Genomic DNA, 26,406 nt, shown 5'->3' on the forward strand with positions numbered 1-26,406 from the left:
GACAAGGTGAATGTCTCGTCGAACAGCGGAAAGTGTAGGAATCACATGATGCCCATACGGCCGGTGTTCTGAGTATGAGCTGTCATCTACGGGACGCATCGGGGATGCATCTCATCTCCTTTTTTTTTCTCATTACTGGGTCTTCGCATGGATTCCAAATGCTATCTTTTTTTTTCTTTCCCTTTTTCTTATATAGACTGGAGATTTGGAGTCTCTCATCAGGACGAGAGATCATGAGCTGAGCGATTGATGTATTCAAACCCCATAGATTGTCTTCTTCTTCCTTGTGAAGTTTTACAAGTACCTTAATCAGTAGAGCTTGCTTCGTCTATCGGGCAGTGGACGAAACGCTATTTGTACTCACCTACCAATAGTTGAATTGAAGTGAAAAAAAAATCAAAATGTCAATACTGCACCTTAAAGTCATCATCACTGTGTCTCAGTCAACGTCAAAGCAACGTAGATTCAAGTCAACATGTGTATAATCTCGTTCGTATTCCTCGGGATCCCTATGTTTTCTAGGCATAACCCCATTGCCCGATCAGCAACGAGGGACAAGGCTGAACCAATCTTGATGTGACGCCCACTCCGTGCACTCCGTGGATATACCCACTGCCATGTTATGCTAGATATACATAAAGGAAAGGAGAAAAAAAACAGTAGTCTGGAGTCCGGAACAACCTCCTAGATGCCCGCCGCAGTCAAGCACTCGATCTCATCTCCTGTCATGCCCAGTTTCCCTCAAATTCGAGATGCCATGTTGATTCGTTCGGTGCCCTGGGATGGTACCAGTTGCCTCGATGTGGTAGTTGTGCTGGCTGGTTGAACCGACTAACCACCACGTTGACAAAGACTTCATCAGTATTCACAAGTACTACTTGAGTTGCTTGTCGTCTACCGGCAGCAGCTCTCTAAGCGCCACTTGCTACGCCACGGATATTGATGCCACTTCCACTGCGATCAGCTGAGCCACGGATGTTGATACCTTCTTGGCTTCGTGCTCGTCCGCGGATGTTCATGTCGTTATCGCGAGTGATGCGGTCGGCGAGACCACGACGAGTTTGAGTTGATTCAGAGAACTCGGTGACGTAGGGGTCGCTGTAGTCGTTCTTCAGCCGACCAAACACCTCGTCTGAATTATCGTCGCGCGTAATCCTATCAGCTAGCGAACGCTTGGGTTTCTGCTGTGGTGCCAAAGGCTGGCCATTCTTGGTCATGCGTGACAAGAGTGACTCGCCTGCTCCTTTTGACTTGGACGATGCATCAATGGCGTTTGAGCGGTGGTGGTTGCCCATTGGGGAGCTTTCGACAAGGGCAGTGTCCTTTTGCCAGCGACTGCCACCCGTAGTACCGCCTTGACGATCGTAGTTTGCGCGGTCGTGAGTCCAGCGGTCGGCACTAGGTTCGCGTCGACGCCGGTTGTCACTGCGACTACGGCTGCGGTACCGACGGGGCCCTGCATGGGAGTCGTGCTCGGAGAATCCGAAGCGGCCGTCGCCTTCATCGTATGGCGTGGGAGATGCGCTACGTCCTCGTAGACGACCGAAGCGTGGCTCATTGGGACTGCGATTGTTTATTAGTAATTGGTCAACAACGGAAGCAAGACTCATATACCTTCTCGAACTTGGTCTGTAGGAGTCGACATCCTGATTTTGGGCGTCACTTCGGAACCTGCCACCTTGTTGACGGCCTCCTCCTCTGCCGCGGCCGCGCATGTCGCGTCCGTCACGCTCGTCTCGTCCATTGCGGCGCGGACCTCTTCGATCAGCACCGGAATCACCCATTGACTCGTCACCGGTACTTCTCCGCCTGTCCTGACCCCTAGAAGCCATGTCATCTTCTCCGTAGTCGAGGTAATCTTTCCTGGGGGCGGGCGACCTCTTGCGCGGTGCTCGCTGGCGGTTGCCGGCCACATCAGGGTTTCGTTGGTAGTAGTTACTCTTCTGGGCCGCGCCCTTTGGCTTCTCGTCGCCAGCGTTCGACTGCCTAATCGTCAGGATATTATCCGGCTTCTTGGAGTACGGTTTCGCTGGGCGACTGGCTTGCATCGAAAGGTGGCTTGTGTCGCCAACCTCTGGGGCGGTCAACATCTTTAGGGCGAGTGCCGCATCTTCGCTACTGTAGTAATCCAGGTTGACTGAGGTATCGTTGACCCATCGCAATTGCTTGACGCGCGGGTCGGACTGGCAATGCTCTATGGCATAATAGAGGGGATCGTTCGGGTCGAAATTGTCCACGCCCTGCAGGTTTAAGGACTCGGGCCATGGCCTGTGGACTACAATGTCCTCGAGATAAGCTGCGGGAATGCTTTCTTGTGCGCCTGCTGTGTTATTCTATAGTGCGCATGTCAGTCCATGTCACTCAGCCTTGTGCAGCCTTGCGTGGAACTCACTTGAATAACTTGTTGCGGCTGTTGCGCGATCGGAGCAGCTACTTCTGTGTCTATCTGAATGTCAATATCGTCAGCAACGTCAATCATGTCAAGGTCTTCCATGGTGAAGGGCGGCCTGGCGGTGCGGCGAGGTCGACGTTGGAGGATTTGTGGGGTGCTTGTTGTAAAAGCTGGGGACTTCGGGAGATGGAAAGCAGAAGGCGCGCCGCGGTTAGCTGGCGGGCACTAACGTGATCACGTGATGCTCCGATATCTACGCGCAAGCGCAACAACAATACCAGGATCTTATTGAGCAATTGGATAATGGCGCGCACCTATATGCACAAGTATTGGTGAAACAGAGGGTGCATCCTGAACCAGGGTCTTACGCGAACACTGCAGGTGACATCCAAACTTGTAGTCATTGTTCCTCGAATCTACCTAGTCTCAAACATTTCAAAGACAATGGCTTCACGCGAGACAAGTTCAAACGTCGCGACACACTGCACCTGTTCCTTCAGGATTGCTCCTCGAGCGTGAAAGTGCCAGTCTTAGTGATCAGGTACTCATTGACAGCCACGTCCTTTCCAGACTCCTTGCCATAACCACTCTGTTTGATGCCACCAAATGGCGACTCTGCCGCAGACGAATTACCCTGTCATAATGTTAGCAGTGTCTTTCGTGGCGTACGATACCCGACATACCGTATTTAGTCCGATCATACCCGCCTCTAGACTCTCGAATAGCCTCCACGTGCGATCAACATTCTTCGTGAAGCAGTAAGAAGCAAGGCCCATGCTAGTGTCGTTCGCTGCCTTCACCGCTTCATCTTCCGTCTCAAACTTGATGAACGTACTGATCGGAGCAAATGCCTCTTCATTCGCAATATCCATGTCTGATGTAACTCCAGAGATGATGGTAGGCTCGAAGAAGTATCCGCCATCCTTTTCAATCGTGTTGCCACCAGTGTGAATCTTCGCGCCTTTCTTTTTCGCGTCCTCAACAAGAGCAAGCGCCTTCTCTACACCCCGCGGCGTAGTAACTGGGCCCATTGTAGTTTTCTCGTCGGAGCCGTGACCGACGACAATCTTTTGCGTCTCCGCATTCCAGCGCTCGAGGAACTTGTCAAAGATGCCAGACTGAACATAGATCCGGTTCGCGGTTATACAAGCCTGACCAGCATGACGGTACTTCAGAGCAAAGATCTGGCTCACTGCTTGTTCGATGCTCGCATCATCGAACACCAAAACAGGACAGTTGCCCCCTAGCTCCAATGTGACTTTCTTCAGATTATCGGCGCAAATCTTAGCAACCAGTTTGCCAACGCGCGTTGAGCCTGTAAAAGTGACCTTGTTCACAAGGGGGTGTCGACAAAGTGCTTCGCTTAGTTCAGGGGTCTTGTCCAGATCTGTAGTCAAGACGTTCAGCGCCCCCTTTGGAAATCCAGCCTTTTGAGCGAGATATGCCAATGTGAGTACCGTAATGGGTGTCTCTGGGCTGGGCTTCACAACCATCGTGCAGCCCGCGGCCAATGCTGCGCCTGCCTTTCTCAATATCATCGCAATGGGGAAGTTCCATGGCACCAACGCTACAGCGACACCGAGAGGCTGTTTAATAGTGAATATGCGTCGATTCGCCAAAGCCGGTGTGAAGACGGTTCCCTGGATCCGTTCAGCTTCTCCGGCGAACCACCATGTGAACCCTGTAGAGTAGTCGATCTCGCCATAGGCCTCAGACCTGGGTTTTCCAGTTTCATATACTAGCATGGTTGCAATGTCTTCCCTGTTCTCCTTGATGAGGGCATCCCATTTGTGCAGCATCTGCGCGCGCTGTCGAGGGCTGATCTTCTTGTACTGCTGAAAGCATTCATGCGAGCTCTTGACCGCATCGTCTACATCAGATGCGTCGTTTGTCGGGCACTCGATCCATGGCTTTCCGGTCCCAGGGTCTTGTTACGCATCAGACAACGACAGTCTAGGACCAGGTGAAAAACTAACCAACTACTTCAAAAGTTCTTCCAGACTTTGCTCGTACCCACTCGCCGTTGACATATGAGAGATTATGAAGCAAGTCCGGGTTGCTGAGCTTTTGCATGTTAGCACAGGCTGTGGGTCACCACGCTTCCGGAACACACCTTGAATGGCAGCTGATACTTGCTTTCTAAAACCATGTTGCTATTGATGTAGAAGTTTTGACTTGATGAGTTGACAATCCCGTGTGTGAATGGGAGGATGTCCAAGACAGCCGTTCGTGGTCTTTCTGATCAGACGGGTAGTTAGCGTCTGCCGCGACTAACTACCGGCCAGAAGCATCACAGGAGTAACATGTTCCCCACCCTTGCCCAGATAGCCCACCCGACCGACCAGGAAGCGTGCCGGCTATTCGAGGTAAAGTGATCTGGGAAGGCGTCAGAGGACGTCGACGGGCACGACGGGCAAGGACGCTGTCGGCGGGAAAGCCGCACGATTGGTCCGAACATCGGCAGTGCTCCCACTCAACCACGTACATCACGATTTTACCCCTCACTGCGGTGTTCTAGCCCGAAGAACTGACATGTGCGAGGTGTGATTGGAGGTGATGCATGCTATGGCAGACATCAGGGTTTATAGCGGACCCCGGGAGGGTTGGTCAAGGGCGTAGGCACCTTTTTGGCAACAACATCGGCCCTGCTTAGAACGTCACGACTTTGACTTTGACTGGGTTAGACCTTTGACTCTACTGAGTACTCCATCATACGCATCATGGGTAGATTAGATGGAAAAGTCGCGATCGTGACCGGTGATTCCCATCTTCCCATCCACACCTTTATATCCTAACATCATCACAGGCGGCGGCTCGGGCTTTGGCGCTGGCATATCCAAAGGCATGGCCTCAGAAGGCGCAAAAGTCCTCGTCTGCGACATAAGTAAGCATCCTTCAACCAACTTTCCACCAAGCCCGTCCCAACAACACCCGCAGACCAAACCGGCGGCGAAGCAACCGCAGCCACCAACCCTTCAGCCCTAGCCTTCCACAAAATGGATGTGACAAAATCCGCAGACTGGAAAGCAACAGTCTCAGCATGCATTGAAAAGTTTGGTCGATGCGATATCCTCGTCAACAACGCAGGCTGGTCTTACACTAACAAACCCACTACGACCGTCACCGAGGAGGAATTCGAAAGGACGTTTGACGTTAATGTAAAAGGAGTCTACCTGGGTTGCAATGCGTGGGTCGATCAAGCCATTGAGCGGAAGGAGGGTGGTGTGATTATCAACATTGCCAGTGTGGGCGCTACTAGACCCAGACCAGGACTTGTGTGGTATAACGCGTCCAAAGGCGCCATCTGGAATGTAAGTGACCTACTACGTGTTATTTGTTGCCTCATTGGTATCCTTACAAATTGTCAGGCAACGAAGGGTCTGGCTGCAGAGTACGGTCCACACCAGATCCGCGTTGTTAGCATCTGTCCGCTTGTCACTGCAACGGGTCTCTTCTCTGCTTTTACAGGCATGGAAGATACACCGGAGAACAGGACAAAGTTCACTTCGAATGTACCCATGGGACGGATTGGTGAAGTTGATGATGTGGTGAATGCGTGCATCTTTATGGCAAGTAAGGAAGCGGGCTTCATTACTGGTGTCAATCTCGAGGTAGATGGTGGACGATGTATCTAGGCAATCGCCACTTGTATTCATCCGAGGTAGGAACCTGAAGCTTTGTTCCAACACTCTGACATGGAACTATCGTACATACCCTCTCTCAAAGCTTTTGTTCACAGCCAAACATCTCGACTCCTTTGCGAAGACTCAATCCTCGTCCGTGTCCATATCACTGCCATAATCCACTCCCGCAGCCTCTTCTTCCGCAAGCAACTCATCATGCTCCCTCCTCCGCCTCGCCTTCTCACTATCATACCTGATCTCCACACCATGATCAATGAACTCCTTCCTTACAAACGCACCTTCCCTCTCCTGCTTACTCATGCTAATCTCCTTGTCCAAGCCAACCGCCCAGCCTTCCCAGATAGACCCGCGCTCCGACCCCGACATTCGGCCTGGGGTCACACGCCAGCGTTTCGTAACATTTTCCTCGCGTGCTTCAGGTGACGAAGACAGCATCATACTGTACGCTTGACGAAGCTTTTCGTACGCAGCCCGATACGGCACCGGTGTCGTACCGTGAATCTTGTCTTGAGGACCGTGGTATGACTCTAACACACTACACTTGTCCTTCCTCACCCTGTCCATACAGTTCTCCCATACGCCAACTGAAAGGAAGATGGCATGGCTCAGGGTGATCTTGCCGCTGCCGGGTTGGGCGTAGCCAACGAGAAAGGCATCGGTCTTTACGCAACCGTCGTTGCCCATCTTTGCTCCTCCGGGACCGATGAGGTTACCAGGGACTAGGATTTCTCTGAAGTATATTTGAACGGGCATGCCGAGCTCAGGATGCTGAAAGGGAGATGCGCCTGTGAGGGAGGGCACGGCAGTGTTGAAGGGAGATGGTGCTGGGGCCAAGCGGAGCGGACTTGGTGCAGTGCGCTGGATACCCTGACCGGGAGGCGCGAGGAATGAATTCGGTACAAGAGAAGGCTGTTCTTGGGGTCGTAGATACTGGTTGAGGATGTTGCTGAAATCAGAATTTCCTGAACCTTGGAGTGCAGATGGTCCGCCATTCTGAAAACCTTGGCCGGATGTAGGACTGCTCTGGTTCGGCTGCATAGCTGCAAGAAGCCGTGCAGATGCAGGCACTGTAGCTGGGGTAGACGGAGTTGATGCGACAGGATGTGAAGATGATAGCTGAGGGACCTGTTGAAAACTCGGTGGGCCAATCTGCTGTTGGTTTTGTGTGAACGGATAAGACGCCAGTGGATACACAGGTGGCGGCAACCCAGAAGCAGATGTATACGACGATGTACCGGTTGGATTACCTGAGAAGTTCGGCTCTTGAGGTACAGATGGCGGCCACGTACCACTTCCAGATGTGTGTGAAGGTACTCCGTTGAAACCACTAGGTACATTTGGGACTTGAGGTGAAGGCGGTGGCAACTGACCGGGCATCGGAGAAGGTCCATAGTTCGTATATGAAGGACCAGAAGGTAGCGCCAATAATGAACCGAGCGGCTCTTGACCATGGGTTTCCTGGGGTGGGGTCAATGTGACTGCGAAAGCCGGATGTTGAGCATGAAGACTTGGGTTATGAGCAGAGGTTGCAAGTCTGAGTGACATGTCTGGTTCATTATCTGCGGCACCATCGTCATCGTCTGAGTCGTTGTCTTCGCCTGCGTTGCTCTCTCCTGTACTTTCTGCATCTGATTTGCGTTTGTCCGATGTATCGGTGAAGCGTGGTCCTGAACGTTCGCCGAGTTTTTGCCATCGTTTGAGAAGAGCATCCTTATCAATTGCGCTCTTGAAGAGCTCGCCTTTCAGCTTACCCACTAGAGGTGCAGGGATGATGTTGATGAAATGCTCGCCACGATTCTTGGTCTTCTGAACCATGCGTAGCATCTCGTTACCTAGGTCATTAGTAGGAACCACGACCGCGGCCGCCACTGGTCCAGGCCTGTTAGGAATGAGCGGGAAATGAAGGAAATTTTCTGGTGTAGCACTGCGACCCGCAAACTGAGCCTCAAACGCCAGCTTCTCGCTGATGGCGATCTCCATAGTCTTGTCCACGTGCTTGTCCTGTTTACCAGTAACTCTCTGTGCGAGTTCGGCATCATTTCTGTAGAATTGGAGACCATCTCTGCCAAAAGCTAGCGGCGTGTCTCTAGGGTCCTCTTCTTGATCTTTCTGGTAGTCTCTAAGTTGTGTTGCGGTCATGCCGGCTTCTAAGAGCAGATTGAACGCACGCTGGCGAGATTCGAAGCATGCAGCGTGGAATTTGACTCGTTTTACTGGGTCGCGTGGTATGTTGATCAGAGGTGGAAGGGGCTCCTTGAGCTTCGGCGGCTGTATGCCGAACTGGACTTCACGGTACTGCAGGCGTTCGCTTTCTTCCACCTTACGTTGTAGTTCCTTCAAATCAGGCTTTTCGCGCACTGTTTTGGTCTGGGAAGCTTGCGCGAGCTTCTCAGCAACTGTATTGATATGTGAACTGTGAATCGCTTCGTCCATCTTCTTCTTCAAATCTTGCGGGAATACAAGCGGATGATAATCAAAGGCCCACAGGCTCGGGATCTCCCTGTGCATTGCCGCCTTGAGCGCCATCCCATCCCCTTCGTGATAGTCGATCCAGCGGTATAGGAATTCGATAAAGTTGGGGACTATCGAGCTCGGTTGCTGTAGAATGCCGAGCAATATCCGCAACAGTTCTCCCTCTTTCATCAGCTGTGGGTTGATGGCACGTACATGGCCTTTGATTGAGGGCGCGGCGAGACGAGGCTTCTTGGGTGAATGCGGAGGCGTGAGTTGTTGATGAGTGGCAGCTTCATCAACTTTCCACTGCACACACCAGGTCCATAGCTCCTTGCGTGTCTCAGCTGATTTACGTTTGGTGAAATCCTGAAGCAGAGCCATGAATAGCTCGGGGCCTGTGTTCATGCGATAGACGTGAAGACAGTGGGTATACTCATCGTAGGGTACCAGCGTGGGCAGCAATTCGACGCTGCCGGCGACATCTTGTAGTTCCAGATAGCGGTCGTCGAATAGATCGTACACTATACCGTGTGACGCCATGTTAGTGTGCAAGCATTCGCGTTGCTTGTCGGGCGGATGCTTGTGTTTGTTGTTGTTGGGTGAGAGGGGTAGCGCCTAGGCAGCAGTGCGGTGTTGCTATGTAAACGCAACGAACAATAGCAACAAGTGGCGCAGGGCACGGGTGGAGCGCAATTGCGAAATCAGTGGAGAATGAGACAAAAGTAGTGAAAGAAATTGTACCCTCACACAGTCGCTGGGAGACTCGATAGCTGAGACATGTATACTAGTCTTATTGGAATCGCTCAAATATTTGTAAAATCACCATCGTCGCCGCAACGCACCGATCTCGGCGCCCGTGTTGACCTGATATCACCTGGTAATAGCTACCCCGCATATACACTCGCTCATTTGGTGCTTTCCCGGATTCTCTGCAAAATCACGCTCGCTCTGTCCTCGGCCTCCTCCCGCACCTTCCGCCAGTCCGTCGTGTACACCTTCTTCACACCCTCCTCCAGGCTCCTGTTCCACCTGTCCTTGGCCATTTCTGCCAGTCCAACGGGTGCCTCCCGACTGGTCGGCTCTGGTTCTGGCTTCTTCGGCTCATAGAAGTCGGCGAGGACCTGGCGCTGTTGGCGTAGGAGCGCGGCCTGTGTTGCGCGGTTCTGTGTGTGTAGAGATATTGTGAGGTAGAGGACGGCCGATGTGAGGGTGACGCCTCCAAGCTGCGACAATTAGTCAATTTCAAGACACGAGGCAATGCTACTGTACGTACGAAGCCGGTGGTGAAGCCCATGGCTGAGTTCCGCTTGTCTAGAAAACGTCGCCTCTTTGTTGTCTCCACGGGATGCGCCGGGGGCCAATGGCTTTGCGATTGTAATTTACGACTTTCTTTGTTGAATTCTCGCCAAATTTACAGGGCAGCTTCGGGCGCAAAGGCGAATATGTTCAGGTGGTTGAAAGTTGATTCGGGTGTGAGGTCAGTGCCGGGATCGCCAGGGCTTGTCCGTTCCCAAAGGGGCAACTTCAGAACAAAGCCGTCGATCTCTGTCAGAGCTGCACTCGTGCATTAGCAGCGTAGCGGGTAACTAGCCTTAGCTCACTCGGCTCGTGCACTCTTTCCATCCGTTCTCATGGCACAAAGACCTATCCACTAGGTATGCCTTCCCAGCATTGGCAATAAGCAGTATGACGTATGCTGCCTAGACTCCGAGCCATCTATCACACCACACAGGAGCTCAACCGATTCCCCCAAGAGCGAACCGCCGCGGGCAGCCAGGCGGAGGTCATTCAGCATACCTGGACCATTGATCCTGTCTCCATGTTCATCAAGACACCACACTATCGCCATCTTCATACTAGCCAACATTATCAACGTCATGTTGATCATATTCTAGGCCAAAGAACTGCACATGCAATCATATGAGTACTTGTTATGTGTGGCACACCATGCGCATGCTCCTTGCTCGCTTCACAGGTACCTATGATAAATCTGCCGAAAAAGATTGGACGCCTTAAATGAAGGATTGCCTAGCCAGTCATTGTGGGTATGTCATATTAGCACAAAGCGCGTAACTGCAGCTACACGGACGTATGTGCCTAGTACAGTATATGCCATGCGTTCCCATGTATCGCAGTGGGGTATCACAGTAGGTAAAGCCGAGTCGACCAATGAGTCTGCTCTGCAGGAAGTGTATGCATGAATATACCCAGCCGCATTACACCTACTTATAGGCCCTTCAGTGGAATTTTATCACTCAAGCAAAAATTCCAGACATCTCCCAATGTCTTGGCAAGACCTGATTGTAATCCCCTCTCTGGGAACACTATGCTTGCTCAGTGCGGCGTATTGGCTGGTATGGATTGTCTACTGTCGAACACTTCATCCCCTGGCTCGTGTGCCTGGTCCTCTGTGGCCCTCCATTTCTAGAACACATTACAGGTATCTGGTCTCCTGATACCCCGAATTGATACATTACAAAATGTACTGACGTACAAGTAGTAGGAAGGCCCATTTTCAATCATCTCAAGCCGTGGACATTGGGCATGTAGCCAATGTTTGACATGCACTAACACCGAGCCCCAACAACAGTGTACCACACCTACAAAGGTGACCTCGACATCGCCCACCGAGCTCTCCATACGCGCTATGGTCCACTCGTCCGCATCGCTCCCAATGAAGTCCTCTCGAGCTCTCCCTCAGCCGTACCCATCATCTACCGCACCCAGCGTCCCCTCGCAAAATCAGACTGGTACACTGCCTTCCGTCCCCAAGGCATAAGCCCCCATGCCGACATCTTCACCGAAACCGACGAGGTGAAGCACTCACGCTTTCGGAAGGTGGTTCAGTCCGCATACTCAATGAGTAACGTGCTCAAAAACGAGAGTGTCATTAACGAGTGTACAAGCCTGTTACTGAAGAGACTGGGAGAAGTAGCTGGAACGGGTCAAGATGTCGACCTAGGATACTGGCTAGACCTCTACGCCCACGACGTCATCGGCTACGTGTTATTCGGCAGTTCGTTTGGGTTCCTCGAAAGCGGCACGGATGTAGGTTCCTTTGTCGAATCCGTAGACGCCGCACAACCCCTCTCATGTCTCTGCGCTGCAGCACCCAGCTACCTCCGCACTGCCATCATGCTTTGTGCAATGTGCATACCCGGCACACTCAAAAGCTTCAAAGCCGTTGGTGCCACTGCCATAATAGCCAGAGACACAACACAGCGCCGCATGCAAGACACCGCCGACGAAGCCGCCGAACGTACAGACATACTCTCCAACCTCCTCTCTCGCACTACCACCCCCGGGGACAAGAATGTGCCTGAAAATAAAGCCTGGTTCACACACAACGAAGTCGTGCTCGAAGCCTGGGCGGGCATCATGGCAGGCGCAGACTCCGTGGCTGTCAACCTCCGTGCTTTCTTCTACTACCTGATGAAGAACCCACACTGCATGTCTCGCGCCATCGAGGAAATTCAAAATGCAAATAATCAAGGTCTCCTCAGCACGCCCATCACGTACCACGAATCTGCAAAGCATCTGCCGTATGTTGGTGCTTGTATCAAAGAGGCGGCACGCATTTTCCCTAGTTTCGCCAACAGTCAGGCTCGCGTTTCGCCGGCTGAGGGCCTTACCTTGTCGGGTGTGTATATCCCGTCTGGGTACCATGTCGGTATGAATGCGGCATTTGTGCAACATGAAACCAGTGTCTTTGGTGAAGATGCTGGTTCTTTCAATCCTGAGCGTTGGCTTGAGAGCCATGAGAAGAGTGTTGCTATGGAGAAGAGTATGTTGTTCTTTGGGGCGGGGACGCGGACGTGTTTGGGGAAGAATGTGAGTGCCAAATCTCTGTACTTTTGATTGATCAAAGGAATTGTTTGCTAATACGTGCGATGTAGGTTGCTTTGACTGAGATACATAAGATCGCACCTGAGATTCTTAGACATTTCGATATGCATATGGCGCATGATCGGCCGTGGAAGACGAGGAATGCTGGGTTCAACAAGCAGAGCGATGTCATTGTCAAACTCACAGCAAGGAAGTAAGCTATCATTGAATGTTTATTTGGCTATGTGGATATTAAGCGTATTTGAGTGTCATCCACTACTATGCTGACACATCTGCTTGGGCATGTGTAGTGATGTTACTGGCATAGTTCATCTTTTCTATACACCACCCATGATATCAGCCGTATTCGTCGGCTTCCTGTTGCTTCCTGCCGCAGTCTCCCCACTGCCGTGCTCAAGCGCTGGCGTATCAGCATAACAGCTCTTCATGTAGTCTTCCGGGTACCTCGCACCAGCAATCTCCGCCTCTTCGCACGCCTTACGAATCTCCGCCTCCTCTTCCTTTGTCAGACTGACCTTCAAGCTTCCCACATTCTCTTCCAAACGGTCTTTCTTAGTAGTACCCGGGATCGGGAAGATATCCTCGCCCTGCGCCAGGAGCCAAGCCAACGTCAGCTGCCCAGGAGTAACGCCCTTGGCCTTGGCCATCTCGGTAATGTGATCCACAAGCTTGAGGTTCTTGGGGAAATTCTCCTTGCTGAAGCGCGGCGCGAAGCGACGGAAATCACCCTCCTCAAGGTCATCTGGAGATTTGAGGGTGCCTGTCAACATGCCGCGCGACAATGGCGAGTAGGCGACAACAGCTACACCCAACTCGCGACACGTATTGAGGAGATCAATCTGCTTGCTCTCAATGTCCAGTACGAAGGGGGAGTACTCTATCTGCACTGCGGTAATCGGATGTACCCTGTGTGCCCTTCTCAGTGTGTCGCTGCTGATCTCGGATAACCCGATGTACTTGATCTTTCCAAGATTGACCAAATCTGCCAGCGCTTGAACGGTGAGCTCGATGGGCGTTTTTTGATCCACACGGTGAACATAGTAGAGGTCGACATGCTCGACACCAAGACGTTTGAGCGATGTGTCAATAGCCTGCTTCGCGTACTCGGGCGACGAGTCGACAGATGCGCCACCGTCCTTCGCAGCGAATTTGGTGGCAAGGAATATGTCGACGCGCTTTTCAGGGTTGGCTGCAAACCATTTTCCAATGAGTAACTCATTGTCGCCGTAACTAAAAGTGATTGTTAGCATTGTTGTCCTGAGCCCAGGTTTCACGTGATGTGTAAGAGGAGGTTCATCTAGGTCGAAGAGAATCTGAGTACTCACACATCTGAGGTGTCCCAGAAGCGCTCACCCAATTCGTATGCGCGGTCGAAAACAGCCAAACGCTCATCGTCTGGCTTCGGTTTACCGTAGAAGGCGGATAGGCCCATTGCGCCAAAACCGAGGCGGTTGACCTTGGGTCCGTTGCGGCCCAGAGGTGCGGTAGGGAGAGACATGACGATTTGGATGCTTTGTTTCTAAGATATTGTTCGAAGTGATTCAACTTTGCTAGGGAGTCGAGGCTGTTTGGCTGCTACGTACCCTCGATTTATACCCTCACGGCACAATTCAAACGTATGGTATACTTTGCTTGGCGACAGTAAGATCTAGAATCAATTCGGCCTTAGGTATGTCCACGGACGAAACGAAGAGTTTGACTGAGAGTGAACTGGAACTGGAAATGGAAATGGAGATGATGATGGTGAGACTGCCGGTCCATCCTAAGTCCTAACCCCGCCACCCATGACAGCCATGATTTCATAGCCGGTGGGGCCCGGCAGGGACCTAAGCGTCCTGGATGACACTAATCAAACAACAACTTCAACACTCTGATGTCTACTATTTAGCGATGTTGTCGGCATACACACGGTGTGTCGCCTAATAAGGCCCAATGTACCGCCTCGATCCTACTTCGGCCCAACTCGGACCCAACGCTATGTATACCTTCGTAGCCCCCACATTCGTAGAATCATCATACACCAGAATACCAATACACAAGATTACCTTAGCTACTGTTATTCACCGTACGATCGTACAAGGCCTTCCAACACTGATCAGTGATTGCACGGCAGTCACAGACAGTTAGGTTAAGAAGAGATAGATTCTTTACCCCGCGCGTTCCCTAGATTGCCTATATCAGCAAGGCGGAGTTATCTATGCTAAGCTCACTGTTAGCTATATCAGGCGTCGTTCGTGGCTAGCGACCGACCGTTACAGCCGTATCAGAAGCGTTCCAAGACGCCGTCTATACACGCGCCAACCGACCGGTTGAGATTTGACCCGTGTACAACCCACGACCACCGACGCATCTCTAGCGAACGCAGCTAGCGCAACAAGCGTCAACAAGAACACAATAGCAGGAGAGAGAACATCATCGGAAAGAGCACCGGTAGCCAGGACACCGGCAGTAGGAATGGCGAGCAGTAGTAGAAGAGTGGTACCCACACTAGAGGCGCTACTAGGGACCACAAACATAAAACCAAGAGAATGGCATCACATCGATCCAGAGATTTGGGAGGACAACGTTGAAGCTCCAGACGATGAGGTAGGGATTACTACAGCAACAACGTACATTGCGCGTGCGATTGCGGACTATACAGATCGACCAACAGCAGATGAAGAACTCTTTTGGGAGTTCCGTCAGGACTTTGAAGGATGGACAGAGGCAATGTTCCTACGTGCCCAGCCAATATACACAAAGGAACTAAAGCGGATCCTCCGCTTTAAGGGAGTGTATACTGGCCGTATTAATATGGCACCTAGTGAGTCTCTAGCTAGGTTATTACGCATGGAGGAGTACCTAGAATGGCCTCAGGACGTATTCCAGTCGGCTGTGTTTGACACACGATCAGCTGCGCACATGTTGCAAGAGCGGGCACTACGGCAACAACGCAGTGAAGGATCAGTACAGTCCACAGATAGGAGATTATCAAGCCAGGCCCAGAGCCGAACCCAAACGCCTGTAAGGACAAGAGGCCGAGACGTAGACAGTCGGCAAACCCGCGATCAAGACCAGACCCACGCCCGTGTGCAAGGACGACAGGAGACCGTTGAGGAAGAACAACAGATTCAGGACCAGCTGGCAAAAACGATTGAGAAAGCCCAAAACCAACCAATCCGAAGCCAGCCTATAGAGACAACTGAATCCGCACCGCAGCCAGCCTATCAGCGCGTCCAAAGTCAGCAACCTCCCCTCACCTACAACAACTTCGACCGATTCCGCGAGTATACACCAGCATACCCCCGGATATCCATGGATTCACCACCATCTCCCTCGATAACCCATCGCGCGGAGGCAATCCAGAAAGCGATGAGGGCGCTGCGGAAGGCTGCAGCGGAACATGCGGTGAGCAACGCACTTGGTACCAGGAATGGGCCTACTACAGACGGGGTACTGTCACTGCCTCTTCAGAGTGAGGTGATGGTATGGCGCGAGAAGAATGGATGGCAAGGGCCGTATAGAGTCATCGATATGAAGGACCACGATGTTACTGTAGACATGATCAACGGCCCAACGACGTTCCGATCCACTGTCGTAAAACCGTACTATCGCGATCTGACTACAGCGATAGACGGCGCAGATCAAGGCACAGGTGGATCTCCGACCACAGACGAAGCGATTGCTGATGAACCGCCACTACCGGTACCACCGGCGGAAGCCACCCAAGCGGCTCAGCCGCGCAAGCGGGGCCGCCCACCTGGATCAAAGAACAAGCCCAAGGTGCAGTACCTGTCGAAGAAGGAGGAGGACGATTACGCCCTGGCCGTCAAGCTACGCAATGACGGCGTGATTAACGTCCCGGGCGCTCCATTCGAAGCATCCGATCAGAAGGAGATCGACGACCTCGTCGGCCGTGGAGTATTCAGTTTTGAGCTGTTTGATCCAACTCTACACGGCGGGTATCGTATCTTCAAATCGCGCATGGTCCGCGAAGTCAAAGGCAAGACCATGGTCCCGTACGAGAAATCACGCCTCGTTGTTCAAGGTTACAATGACGAGGGCAAACACGAGATCCTGACGCAGTCGCCAACCATCCAACGAGCCAGCCAGCGCCTGATTCTAGCCCTAGCGCCTGCATTACTCGATGAGGGCATGGTTGTGGAACTACGAGATATCACGCAAGCGTACCCACAGGCACAAACAGAGCTATTCCGCACGGTTTTAGCGCACCTCCCAAAGGAGCTTATAACAAAGTATCCCAAGGGAACAATTATTCGCGTAATCAAGCCACTCTATGGAATCGCGGAAGCAGGAGTCCACTGGTTTGCTACGTACCAAGGACACCACTGCAAGGAGCTCGACATGGCTACATCAACGTATGACCCGTGCCTCCTGATCACGAACGGGAGACGGGAAGCGTTTGGAATAGTGGGCCTGCAGACAGACGATACTCTCGCGATTGGGACGCCTGCATTCTCTGGTGCAGAAGACGCTGCGCTCCAGAAAGCCAATTTTCGAGCTAAGCCCAAGGAGAGACTGTCCAAAGAAGTATCACTCGAGTTCAACGGATGTACTCTAACGTTGCGCGGAGACACGATTCTACTTACGCAGAAGGGACAAGGTGCCAAGATCGAAATCATTGATCCGAAGGCAGCAAACCGAGCACAGAAGTACATGGAGCAGCGCGCGCGTGGCGCGTACATTGCGTCGATATGCCAACCTGAAGCATCGTTCGATCTTTCCGCGGCTGCGCAAATACAACAACCTAAGGACACAGAATACGTGAAGCTTAACCGCCGGCTGCAGTGGCAATCTGAGAGCATACAACGAGGCCTGCGATACGTCCCTCTCGACCTCGCTACAGCAAAGCTGGTAGTGTTCACAGACGGATCCTTCGCGAACAACCAAGACCTTAGCTCACAGCTAGGGTACCTACTTATCCTTGCGAATGAGTCGAGTCGACAAGACAGCACGTTTGATATTCGTGGTAACGTAATCCATTGGAGTTCGACCAAATGCAAACGCGTTACCCGGAGCGTTCTTGCCTCAGAAACGTACGGCATGGTTAGCGGTGTCGACATCGCTATCGCTATCCTAACAACCCTCAAGATAATTACAGGACGCCTAGGTCTACCACCGATCCCACTTATTGTGTGTACGGATTCATACTCCTTGTATGAATGCCTCGTCAAACTCGGAACAACTGCTGAGAAGCGACTGATGATCGACATCATGGCGCTTCGGCAGTCATACGAGCGTCGCGAGATCACTGAGATCCGCTGGATCAACGGAGAGGACAACCCCGCGGACGCATTCACGAAAGCAACACCAAATCGCGCGTTAGAACGTTTCATCGAAAGCAACAAGCTGTCAATCCGAGTAGAGGGATCTGTGCAGCGACCTACGGAGTAGGCACATATGCCTATTTGGAATCCCTCTCATTGTGCCCTTTTTAGAAGACCCGTTTTTCCTTACATCAGTCGTTACAATAAGAAAAGATTGCCAGTGTCGGCATACACACGGTGTGTCGCCTAATAAGGCCCAATGTACCGCCTCGATCCTACTTCGGCCCAACTCGGACCCAACGCTATGTATACCTTCGTAGCCCCCACATTCGTAGAATCATCATACACCAGAATACCAATACACAAGATTACCTTAGCTACTGTTATTCACCGTACGATCGTACAAGGCCTTCCAACAGATGTATTATTATTATATTATTTAGTTGTGAAGTTCAAGAACTCACTTATGAAGTACATTGAAACCCCGTACATAAACCCGAGCCGTCTTGGAGTCTAAGTTCATATTCGCGGGCGTTCACTCAGGCGCGACGACCGTTCTGCTTCTTTGAGGATTTGTACCACTTCCGCCGCATTGCCATTCTGCTCTGCCTAATAATGTAGCGTTCGCCCTTTGCTGTCTAACTTCAGAGGATCGGCGCCCATCTCTAACAAGTACTTTAGAGTCCCACAAATGCGGCTTTAGGGCTGTGGAATAGCTGTCGGGCCTGTTCTTTAACTCCGTTCATATCTCTATTGAGGGCGGCACGATAACATAAATCGACTTATTCAGGCCTAGTATAGCGGAACGGCCTGGAGGCGGAGGCGGCGGTAAGATTTGTTGGGAGTGCATATCAGTCAGAAGGAAGTTGAATCCATGTTGCGAAACAAAGGTTAGAGCAGTTCCGCTTATGAGCTGGAGAAAAGCGGGGTTTACGTAGCGCTAGTACCTACATGACACTAATCAGCCGGAACCGTGGTCTGAGGCACTGCCCAGGTGCACACCTCGCTGAGAGATTGGGGTGACATGAGATGTGTGCCTCTAGGTATAATTGATTAATCGGTGTTGATGGGTTCGTCCTTTAAGTATGATCTTTTAGAAATTGAGTGACGTTGATTACATTTCAAATCCCTCCTTCGTGTCTTCCACATACACTTGGATGGTACTGCCGTTAGCATCTACAAAAACAGAACTACTTTCGGGTTTACCCTCCACGGGCGGGACCTGATGTTTTCTTAAAATATCCACGTTTAAGCCTACGTCGCGTAGCTTCGTCTTAATAGTTATCTGCTAGTTAGGCAAAGCAAAGTGTTGTTGTATACGGCGCAGACAACCTAAGAATAAAGACTTTATAGGAAGTATTGCTAGTATTAAAGGTAATACTGCGTAAGGCGATCTATAAAAGATCGTATATAATTGTCGTTAGCGAAAGGATCGTCAAGATTACGATAGTGTAGAAGAGGTAATACGTGTCTAAGGAATGCCGCATACTAAGAAACGATAAGGATAACAGAGCAGGACCCAAGCCCATCTGTTCCAATGGAAGGGAGAGGTTGCGAAAAAAACGTAATGTCGAAAGCTTCATTTGTACTTCTTTTGCCTTATTTTTGGAGATAGCTGATCGAAATCGGCTTTTAGGTATAATTTCCATTGTGTGGAAGATATCAACTAGCTAGTGTTGGATAGTGTCTGCCAGCCTGACGCGGGTAAGAATTCGAAAGGGGAGTTGTGATGTTTTACTGGCCACTCACTTCTGTGAAGACTAATTATCTTATTAAAAGACCCTCGACGTCGCATGATTAAGAAGGAAAGCTAATGATGCAGGCGGTTTAGATATCAACGTTGATGCGCAGGCTTATAAGACTATTAAGAGCTGTTCCCTTTAGTAGAGGTTATGGTTTTGGTATAGTCCCAAGTAGTCGAGATAGATTTTCTTTTGGACAGAGAACTTGCCTAAATAGTGCATTAACAAAATTGAACTACTTCTGCGTAAAGATGGCGACGGGGAGACTTGATGTTGGGGCTGCACAAGCCTCGGCAAGTCTATGCGCGTTAGCGTCCGTCAAACTTCACCACATTACTCATCCTGTGAAATGACAAGACACGGTATTTGTAATGCAGCCGCCACACCGAAGAGATGCGACGTTCGCATTGAACGTATTTGATCGTATACTAACCACCTGCTAGAAATTGACACATAGCCTCGTTGCCATGGCTATCCAGGTTCGAGACCTCAAGCCCCTCAACATCAGGCCCGTCCAGCCCCCAATCCGAGACCCGCCAAAAACCGACCCTTTTGCATTCGATCATCACGATGACAAAATCCACGTGTTGCTCTGCGCCTCAGGTTCTGTCGCGACGATCAAGATACCGAACATGATTAATGCGCTCGCCAAACACGAGAATGTGCGCATACGCCTGGTCTTCACGGCTGCGGCGGCAAACTTCCTGCAGGGCCAGAGCAGTGAACAACCGTCGATAGAGGACATTGAGGCGCTGCCAAACGTAGACGCGGTATACTTTGACGAGGACGAGTGGAGGGAGCCCTGGGTTCGCGGTAATAAGATTTTGCACATCGAGCTACGGCGGTGGGCAGACATGATGATTATCGCCCCGCTCAGTGCGAATGAACTAGCGAAGATCACGCAAGGCTGGTCAGACAATCTCCTTCTCTCCGTTGTGCGCGCATGGGATACCACGGGCCTGATCGACCCATTGAGGAGTATACCCGGTGTGCAATGGCCACAAGAAGTAAGCAGTGTGCAGAAGAAGAGGATCTTGGTCGCACCAAGCATGAACACAGCCATGTGGTTTCAGCCAATCACAAGAAAACAGGTGCAAACCCTGGAAGAGGAATGGGGTGTCAAGAACGGAGGCTGGTTTGAGGTGCTGCAGCCAATGGAGAAAGAGCTGGCATGTGGAGATATTGGAGGTGGCGCGATGAAAGACTGGGCGGAGATTGTTGCTGTGGTTGAGGAGCGACTAGGCCTTGCATCGCAATAACCTCTACTTACGTCTATTATACTAGACATATGCTGTTGGCAAAAAGAAAGTATTCCTAGACTACTCACCCTATCACTGCTACGCCTATTAGGTGTTGCTCACCTAGCACAGCGCTTGTATCCGAGGACAAAAAAAGACAGAACTCTGATGGGCGCCCCTCCACGCAACCCATGGTGACGACCTCCATGACTCCCTCGATCGATCGAGGCAAACAGACATTCGGTGACGCCGTTGCATCTCGACCCGGCGTGGTGGGTGACTGTGTAGTCTCCCTTCTGTCTGAACCTAATAGTTAGTACTGGAAGGGAATCGAATGAGCGACTCCTAGCGGTGCTATAGCGATGCTACAATACGACCACTAGGCTAGGCGCTTAAGGCTCGTAGCCTAATCATTTAATGAGAAACGTAGAGGATACTCAGTCTTTATACCAAGAATAGCTGGGATTTGGCGGTTGGGATAAGCTTGTGTTGTGAGTGCTCTGCGTTTGTTGTGGTTAATGAAGGGCTCGTGGGCCGCATTCACCTGGGCGATGAGGGGTCAGATCAATACTGATGGTCGAGCAATGACGTGCAGGCTGCTCAGGGTCATATGTACATGCTTTCTTCGGCTCTCTCGCTCACACACCATAACAACCGTAACAACCACCTCTTAGGCTCGACCACGTCACTGCGACCGAAACTCTCACCCGCGGCGGCAAATGGCGCCTCAAAATCCCACAGCCGCAGCAGACGCACACCTCACGCGCACCTCCGAACCCAAAAAGCGCAAGGCCACACTTGCGAACCTGAAGTCGACAGTATGTCATTGCTTCTCTTCACACATGCTTTAGCTGACACGGAGAATAGCTGCAAAGCACCAAAGCAAAGCTCCGGTCGTACAGTCGGTCTAAAGTCACAAAAGCACGAGCAAAAGGCAAAGCAGTCAAGAAGCAAGAGCGTTGGAAGCAGACGACAGGGCGGTTCTCCGTCATCGAGGAAACTGTTAGCCTTATGGCCACCTCTTCCTCCAGTGATGAATCCCAAAGCGACACTGGAGCGTCTTCATACACAGCCAGTTCTTCGCCTCACTCCTCGCTTGCGGCGCGTGACCTCGAAGTCGGTGCAACTCTCGGACGCGGAAGTTTGGACGTGTCTATCTCGCCCGTCACCTGGCTACAAACTACATTTGCGCACTCAAGATCATCTCAAAAGTACAGGCATCAACACAGGAAGAAGAGAAATTGATACGGCGCGAATTGGAGATCCATCAGAACCTTGCACACAAGAATATTCTGAAGCTTCTTGCCTGGTTTCACGACGAGAAGAGCATCTACCTTGTCCTGGAGTTCGCAGCAGGTGGCAGCCTCTACTCAAGGCTAAAGAAGCAGCCAAAATCTCGCTTTACCGAACACCAGACGGCCATCTACATGGCACAGATTGCATCAGCTCTGCGCTACATGAATAACAAGAACATCATGCACCGGGATATCAAGCCTGAGAATATACTGCTTGGATTCCACTCGGAGATCAAGCTGGCCGACTTTGGATACTCTGTACACTCTGAGTCTGGGTACCGGTCCACTGTGCGTGGGACCCTTGACTACTTGAGTCCCGAGGTCGCAGTCATGATGTTGAAGCCTGGGATGAGCTCAGGATGGTACACCAAGGCGATTGATCAGTGGGGCTTGGGTGTTTTGATGTACGAGTTGCTGGTTGGTAGGCCGCCTTTTGAGATGAAGAATACGAAGAGCACACAGCGGAAGATTGCAAACTTCAAGGGCAAGGGGATCAAGTTCCCGGGACATATTAGTCAGGGCGCGGAAGAACTGATCCGTGAGGTAAGTGCTTCTTATGCAGTGGCACGAACATGGACGTAGACATGCTGACTTAATGGCAGTTGCTGAATCTCGAAGCGGAAAAGCGTATGAGCCTTGATGATGTGTTGGCGCATGGCTGGATCATGGGACACGTGGAGAAGTCAGTGCAGTCAGGCTTACGGTCGTTTGATCAGCTGCTTCAGTGATGCCTGAACGGAGTTTAGCTGGGGTCAAGAAACGTGGGACTGGCATTGGCACGACGCACGTCAAACCACTGTTACCGACTAGTGCGACATGTGGGCTCAAGTGATATATCGGGGGTCCGATGTAAATACGAGACAGCATCTGGATCTGGCGATCTGTGATCGGCCTGGCGCAATGCTAGGCCCGCTTCGGTTTTCAGCCCTATCTAGCCTTGGCGCTGAAGCTTGATGTCTAGTCATGGAGACGTTTCCTTGTACAATAACATGAGACTGATATATGTAATGCGTGACGCGTTGGAATCTCCTGTGCAGACGCGCATTCGGTGACTGGGTGGTGGAGCTACCTACATCTTGTGCGGCGCAGCAGGGAAGTGCCTAGATCCGTCATGGCAGTTCGCGTCAGTCCTTTGTCGTGACATGTGTCAAGCTTGGTAGCGCCATGGGTTCTCGATTTGCCGGAATCTCTCCAAAGCATAGAGTGGATGACGACTCCTCCAGATGCGGACATGTCAACAACAGATCCTTTTCTGCGCAATTGTACAGGTCTGAGCTATTAGCAGAAATCTATTGCCATTACATTCCTGTTCGTCCAGGCGCAGACTAGCCAAGCCGGAAAGAACATAGCCTCACAAGGTTTGCCTGATGATGCAGGCAGTCAGGCAACCGGCAGCACGCCTTGCCGTCACGGCGTGCGTATGCATACCACCGTGCCATCCTTGGCGCACGGTGGGGCGCCGATCGAGCGTTGAACTGCAGGAAACTACTTAGGTGCTTTCGTCTCATCGCGGCTGGACGTGCTTCAGCTTGTGCAATGGCACATCCGCTTGGCACTCCCCAATACAGTTACGCGTTTGAGCCAAGCAGTGAACCACCCCACGATATCACGATCCCAGATGAAATCTATCAGAATGAGCAGGCCGTGTATCCATGGTGGCGAAGCAATGTTGGATGGTGGGTAATAGGCGTACAAGGCCTTCTGCCTTAGCACCCGCTTAGCCGGCTTCCTGATGCTTGCCTGACGAATCCTGTCAATATACAGTATCGTCGCAAGACTGCCTGGTGAATGCGGCTCAGATCTTCGGTAGCTCTAAACTGAAGAGGGCTAAGCGTGTCAGATGTGGCTGTCGCGTTCATCTGCTTTTTGTACATGGAGTAGGCGGCGCCTGGCTGCGGCTGCGGCTGCCTTGGCCATGAGACATGCCCAACTTTTGAACCTGTCTCATAGCCTCCTCATCTTCTGTCACACTACCATTCCTCGCTGTCAGCTTTGTGCCTCGTTATATGTACCGATCGCGAGTTGCGCCTTATTGCCATACCATGATTCATACCTGATCGATCCTTACAAACACCACCATGTTCCTAAGAAACACTATATCTCTGACCTTAGCGGCGCTAGTAGCCGCTCAGTCCTCATCTTCGGAGCCCTGTGCTATCGTCGCATCGCAATTCGCAAGACTCGAATCCATCCCAGCTGAACTTGCCTACCAATGTCTCGAGTCGGTCCCCGTTGACGTTCAGGGAAACACACAACTCATCGACGAACTCAAGAAGTTGTGGGAATTCCATTCCGAAATCTTATGGCTGAAGAATCCGGGAGAAGAGTGGGAATACGGAGCTTTGGATATTCAGAAGGAGTTGGACGATGTCAAGACCAACTTGAACTCTTTTTCAAGCGAATACGCCGTACAACTCGCTATCCAGGACATCACGATCAAGACCGGCAATTTCCATTTCAACTGGCGACCGGATATACTGGAGGTGTTTGACTGGGGTAGACCGATCAACGTTGCTTCTATTTCAGAGGATGGCAAGGCTCTTCCGAAGTTGTACGTTGCCGATGACGTCGCATTGTTGGCTGAGGGCAGAGAGGACGTCTCCGACATCACCGAGATCAACGGTGAGAAACCTTACGACTTCCTCAAGTCTGCCTCCCGGTCACAATACATTGACTCTGATGGGTTGGTCAACGACATGCTTGCCAAGGGAGACACGGATAACGCAGGCTCTTTTATGAGCATGTCGACATACGGCGGAAACATGACAGAGATTACCTGGGCGAACGGCTCGACGGCATCCATTCCCAATACTGTCAGCTCCGAACTCAACTTCTCTGGTGTCTCCGACGGCAAGTCTTTCTTCGACACCTTTTGCAAGGCTCAAAACGAAACAGAGAGTTCCATGCAGAAGAGGGCCCAGACTGGCGCTGGCGCCCACCCCTTCCTCTCCCGCACGGCTCTTGGGCAAACACCGACTATACCGATCAGCGAATACCACATTCGAAACAAGCGCCAGATGCCTACCGCTACTTACCCATCAGCAGTTGCCCAGGCATCCAGCGGCGTCGTGGCTGGGTATTTCCTGAGTGGCACCGGCTACGAGAATGTGGCAGTTCTCAAGATCATGTCCTTCAACAACCCGACCACCTTTATGAGCGAGAGAGACTTCAACAACGAATTTCAGTCAACTGTAGCCTCCTTCCTCCGCCAGTGCATGGCCGCCAAGAAGCAAAAACTCATCATCGACTTGCGCGAAAACGGCGGTGGCAACACCAACCTGCTACTCGACGCCTTCATGCAACTGTTTCCTGATATGGAGCCTTTTTCCGGACAACGCTACAGAGCCAGTGAGCCCTTTCTCAAAATCGGTGACGTTATCAACGAGATCATGGCGGACCCAGCGAAATCAAACGTATATAAGCAAGTCACCGAAGAGATGATCAACGAAGACTACCTCTACAGGTTCTGGCTCTACAACCACTTCCGCAACTCCGAAGGCGTCGAATTCACCAGCTGGGACGAGTTCAACGGTCCCGTGGAGCTAAACGGCGACAAGTACACCGCCACAATGCGATACAACGTACGTTGCCTCCCCTATGCCCTCCTACAAATCCCACCACTAACCACCCCATCTAGTACACTGACGACATGTCCATAACACCATCCGGCTTCCACTTCGTAAACGGCACACGCGCGACGCCCTTCCAGCCCGCAAATATCGTAATGTACACCGACGCCCTCTGCGGCTCCTCATGCGCCTCCTTCCACGAAGAGCTCAAAAACATCGCGGGCGTCAAATCCGTCACCGTCGGCGGCCGCCCAGAAAACAAGCCCATCCAAGCCGTCACCGGCACAAAAGGCGGAGAGGTCCTCCCATTATACTACTACCAACTGTTCGCCGACGTCGCACTGAACGTGTCGGAGAAAATTAGCCTCAACACTGCTTCGGCAAACGACACTGTGCTCGAGGGTATTGCGAATATCCCTCAGATTATGATGAGAGCTGATGGTGCGAGTTCGCGGATGCAAGCGCAGGACCAAGTGCGCAAGGGCGATAAGACGGGTACGCCGCTGCAGTACATCTACGAGGCGAGTGATTGCAGGGTTTTTTATACACCGGCTTCGTACGCTGATCCTGATGCTGCGTGGAAGCAGGCTTGGGATGCTTTTCTCGATGAGGGCAACTGCGTTGAGGGGTCTACTAAACATGAGAGTTCCATTTCGGGTGGGTTCCAGCCGTATGGCGCTGGGGAACTCAAGACGGTGGATCAGCCAAAGGGCGCAGGCGCACAGAGTGCGGCTGCGAGTGGTGGTGTGAAGAGAGGTGGTGTGGTGGTTGCTGTTGTTGCTGTTGCATTTAGCGTTTTCATGGCATTGTAGGTGCACTGGATTGCATTTTTCTTTGCATTAGCGTGGAGTTTTGGGGGGTTTACGAAAAAGCATAGCGTGGAGTTATTGTTTGGCAGGCATGTTTACCCATTTGTCCTGGGGACATGCGATGCCGGTTTATGACTCATGACTTATGAT

At 51.6% G+C, this 26,406-nt stretch overlaps 11 protein-coding genes across 11 annotated transcripts; 6 read left to right on the forward strand and 5 right to left on the reverse strand.

Annotated features, from left to right (window-relative positions):
* Positions 1–911: 911 nt before the first annotated feature.
* PtrM4_090600 (DUF2414 multi-domain protein) lies at positions 912–2,494 on the reverse strand (the record flags this gene model as incomplete). The annotated part of the gene is made up of 3 exons (XM_001934491.1): positions 912–1,563; positions 1,615–2,333; positions 2,393–2,494. The coding sequence occupies 3 exons, from the start codon at positions 2,492–2,494 to the stop codon at positions 912–914; spliced, it is 1,473 nt and encodes a 490-aa protein (XP_001934526.1).
* A 394-nt stretch (positions 2,495–2,888) lies between these two features.
* PtrM4_090610 (PutA, NAD-dependent aldehyde dehydrogenase) lies at positions 2,889–4,541 on the reverse strand (the record flags this gene model as incomplete). The annotated part of the gene is made up of 4 exons (XM_001934490.1): positions 2,889–3,026; positions 3,076–4,319; positions 4,369–4,456; positions 4,506–4,541. The coding sequence occupies 4 exons, from the start codon at positions 4,539–4,541 to the stop codon at positions 2,889–2,891; spliced, it is 1,506 nt and encodes a 501-aa protein (XP_001934525.1).
* Positions 4,542–5,112: 571 nt separating this feature from the next.
* On the forward strand, positions 5,113–6,027 carry PtrM4_090620 (FabG, Dehydrogenase with different specificities (related to short-chain alcohol dehydrogenase); the record flags this gene model as incomplete). The annotated part of the gene is made up of 4 exons (XM_001934489.2): positions 5,113–5,149; positions 5,199–5,276; positions 5,330–5,703; positions 5,761–6,027. The coding sequence occupies 4 exons, from the start codon at positions 5,113–5,115 to the stop codon at positions 6,025–6,027; spliced, it is 756 nt and encodes a 251-aa protein (XP_001934524.1).
* Positions 6,028–6,159: 132 nt separating this feature from the next.
* On the reverse strand, positions 6,160–9,030 carry PtrM4_090630 (DUF1421 multi-domain protein; the record flags this gene model as incomplete). The annotated part of the gene is made up of 1 exon (XM_001934488.1): positions 6,160–9,030. The coding sequence occupies one exon, from the start codon at positions 9,028–9,030 to the stop codon at positions 6,160–6,162; it is 2,871 nt and encodes a 956-aa protein (XP_001934523.1).
* A 365-nt stretch (positions 9,031–9,395) lies between these two features.
* On the reverse strand, positions 9,396–9,784 carry PtrM4_090640 (uncharacterized protein; the record flags this gene model as incomplete). The annotated part of the gene is made up of 2 exons (XM_001934487.1): positions 9,396–9,713; positions 9,764–9,784. The coding sequence occupies 2 exons, from the start codon at positions 9,782–9,784 to the stop codon at positions 9,396–9,398; spliced, it is 339 nt and encodes a 112-aa protein (XP_001934522.1).
* A 1,565-nt stretch (positions 9,785–11,349) lies between these two features.
* PtrM4_090650 (uncharacterized protein) lies at positions 11,350–12,533 on the forward strand (the record flags this gene model as incomplete). Its single annotated transcript, XM_001934486.2, has 2 exons — positions 11,350–12,321; positions 12,387–12,533. 2 exons carry the CDS (start codon positions 11,350–11,352, stop codon positions 12,531–12,533), a joined length of 1,119 nt encoding a protein of 372 aa, XP_001934521.2.
* A 120-nt stretch (positions 12,534–12,653) lies between these two features.
* On the reverse strand, positions 12,654–13,834 carry PtrM4_090660 (Tas, oxidoreductase (related to aryl-alcohol dehydrogenase); the record flags this gene model as incomplete). The annotated part of the gene is made up of 2 exons (XM_001934485.2): positions 12,654–13,566; positions 13,662–13,834. The coding sequence occupies 2 exons, from the start codon at positions 13,832–13,834 to the stop codon at positions 12,654–12,656; spliced, it is 1,086 nt and encodes a 361-aa protein (XP_001934520.1).
* A 956-nt stretch (positions 13,835–14,790) lies between these two features.
* Positions 14,791–17,730, forward strand: PtrM4_090670 (uncharacterized protein; the record flags this gene model as incomplete). The annotated part of the gene is made up of 1 exon (XM_066106932.1): positions 14,791–17,730. One exon carries the CDS (start codon positions 14,791–14,793, stop codon positions 17,728–17,730), a length of 2,940 nt encoding a protein of 979 aa, XP_065962600.1.
* A 2,082-nt stretch (positions 17,731–19,812) lies between these two features.
* On the forward strand, positions 19,813–20,604 carry PtrM4_090680 (Dfp, Phosphopantothenoylcysteine synthetase/decarboxylase; the record flags this gene model as incomplete). Its single annotated transcript, XM_001934484.2, has 1 exon — positions 19,813–20,604. One exon carries the CDS (start codon positions 19,813–19,815, stop codon positions 20,602–20,604), a length of 792 nt encoding a protein of 263 aa, XP_001934519.1.
* Positions 20,605–22,010: 1,406 nt separating this feature from the next.
* On the forward strand, positions 22,011–22,606 carry PtrM4_090690 (uncharacterized protein; the record flags this gene model as incomplete). The annotated part of the gene is made up of 2 exons (XM_001934483.2): positions 22,011–22,421; positions 22,481–22,606. 2 exons carry the CDS (start codon positions 22,011–22,013, stop codon positions 22,604–22,606), a joined length of 537 nt encoding a protein of 178 aa, XP_001934518.2.
* A 1,350-nt stretch (positions 22,607–23,956) lies between these two features.
* On the forward strand, positions 23,957–26,259 carry PtrM4_090700 (Herpes-BLLF1 multi-domain protein; the record flags this gene model as incomplete). Its single annotated transcript, XM_001934482.1, has 2 exons — positions 23,957–25,459; positions 25,516–26,259. The coding sequence occupies 2 exons, from the start codon at positions 23,957–23,959 to the stop codon at positions 26,257–26,259; spliced, it is 2,247 nt and encodes a 748-aa protein (XP_001934517.1).
* Positions 26,260–26,406: the final 147 nt, after the last annotated feature.

This window comes from Pyrenophora tritici-repentis, chromosome 4 (genome assembly GCF_003171515.1).
Source record: "Pyrenophora tritici-repentis strain M4 chromosome 4, whole genome shotgun sequence".
NCBI lineage: Eukaryota > Fungi > Ascomycota > Dothideomycetes > Pleosporales > Pleosporaceae > Pyrenophora > Pyrenophora tritici-repentis.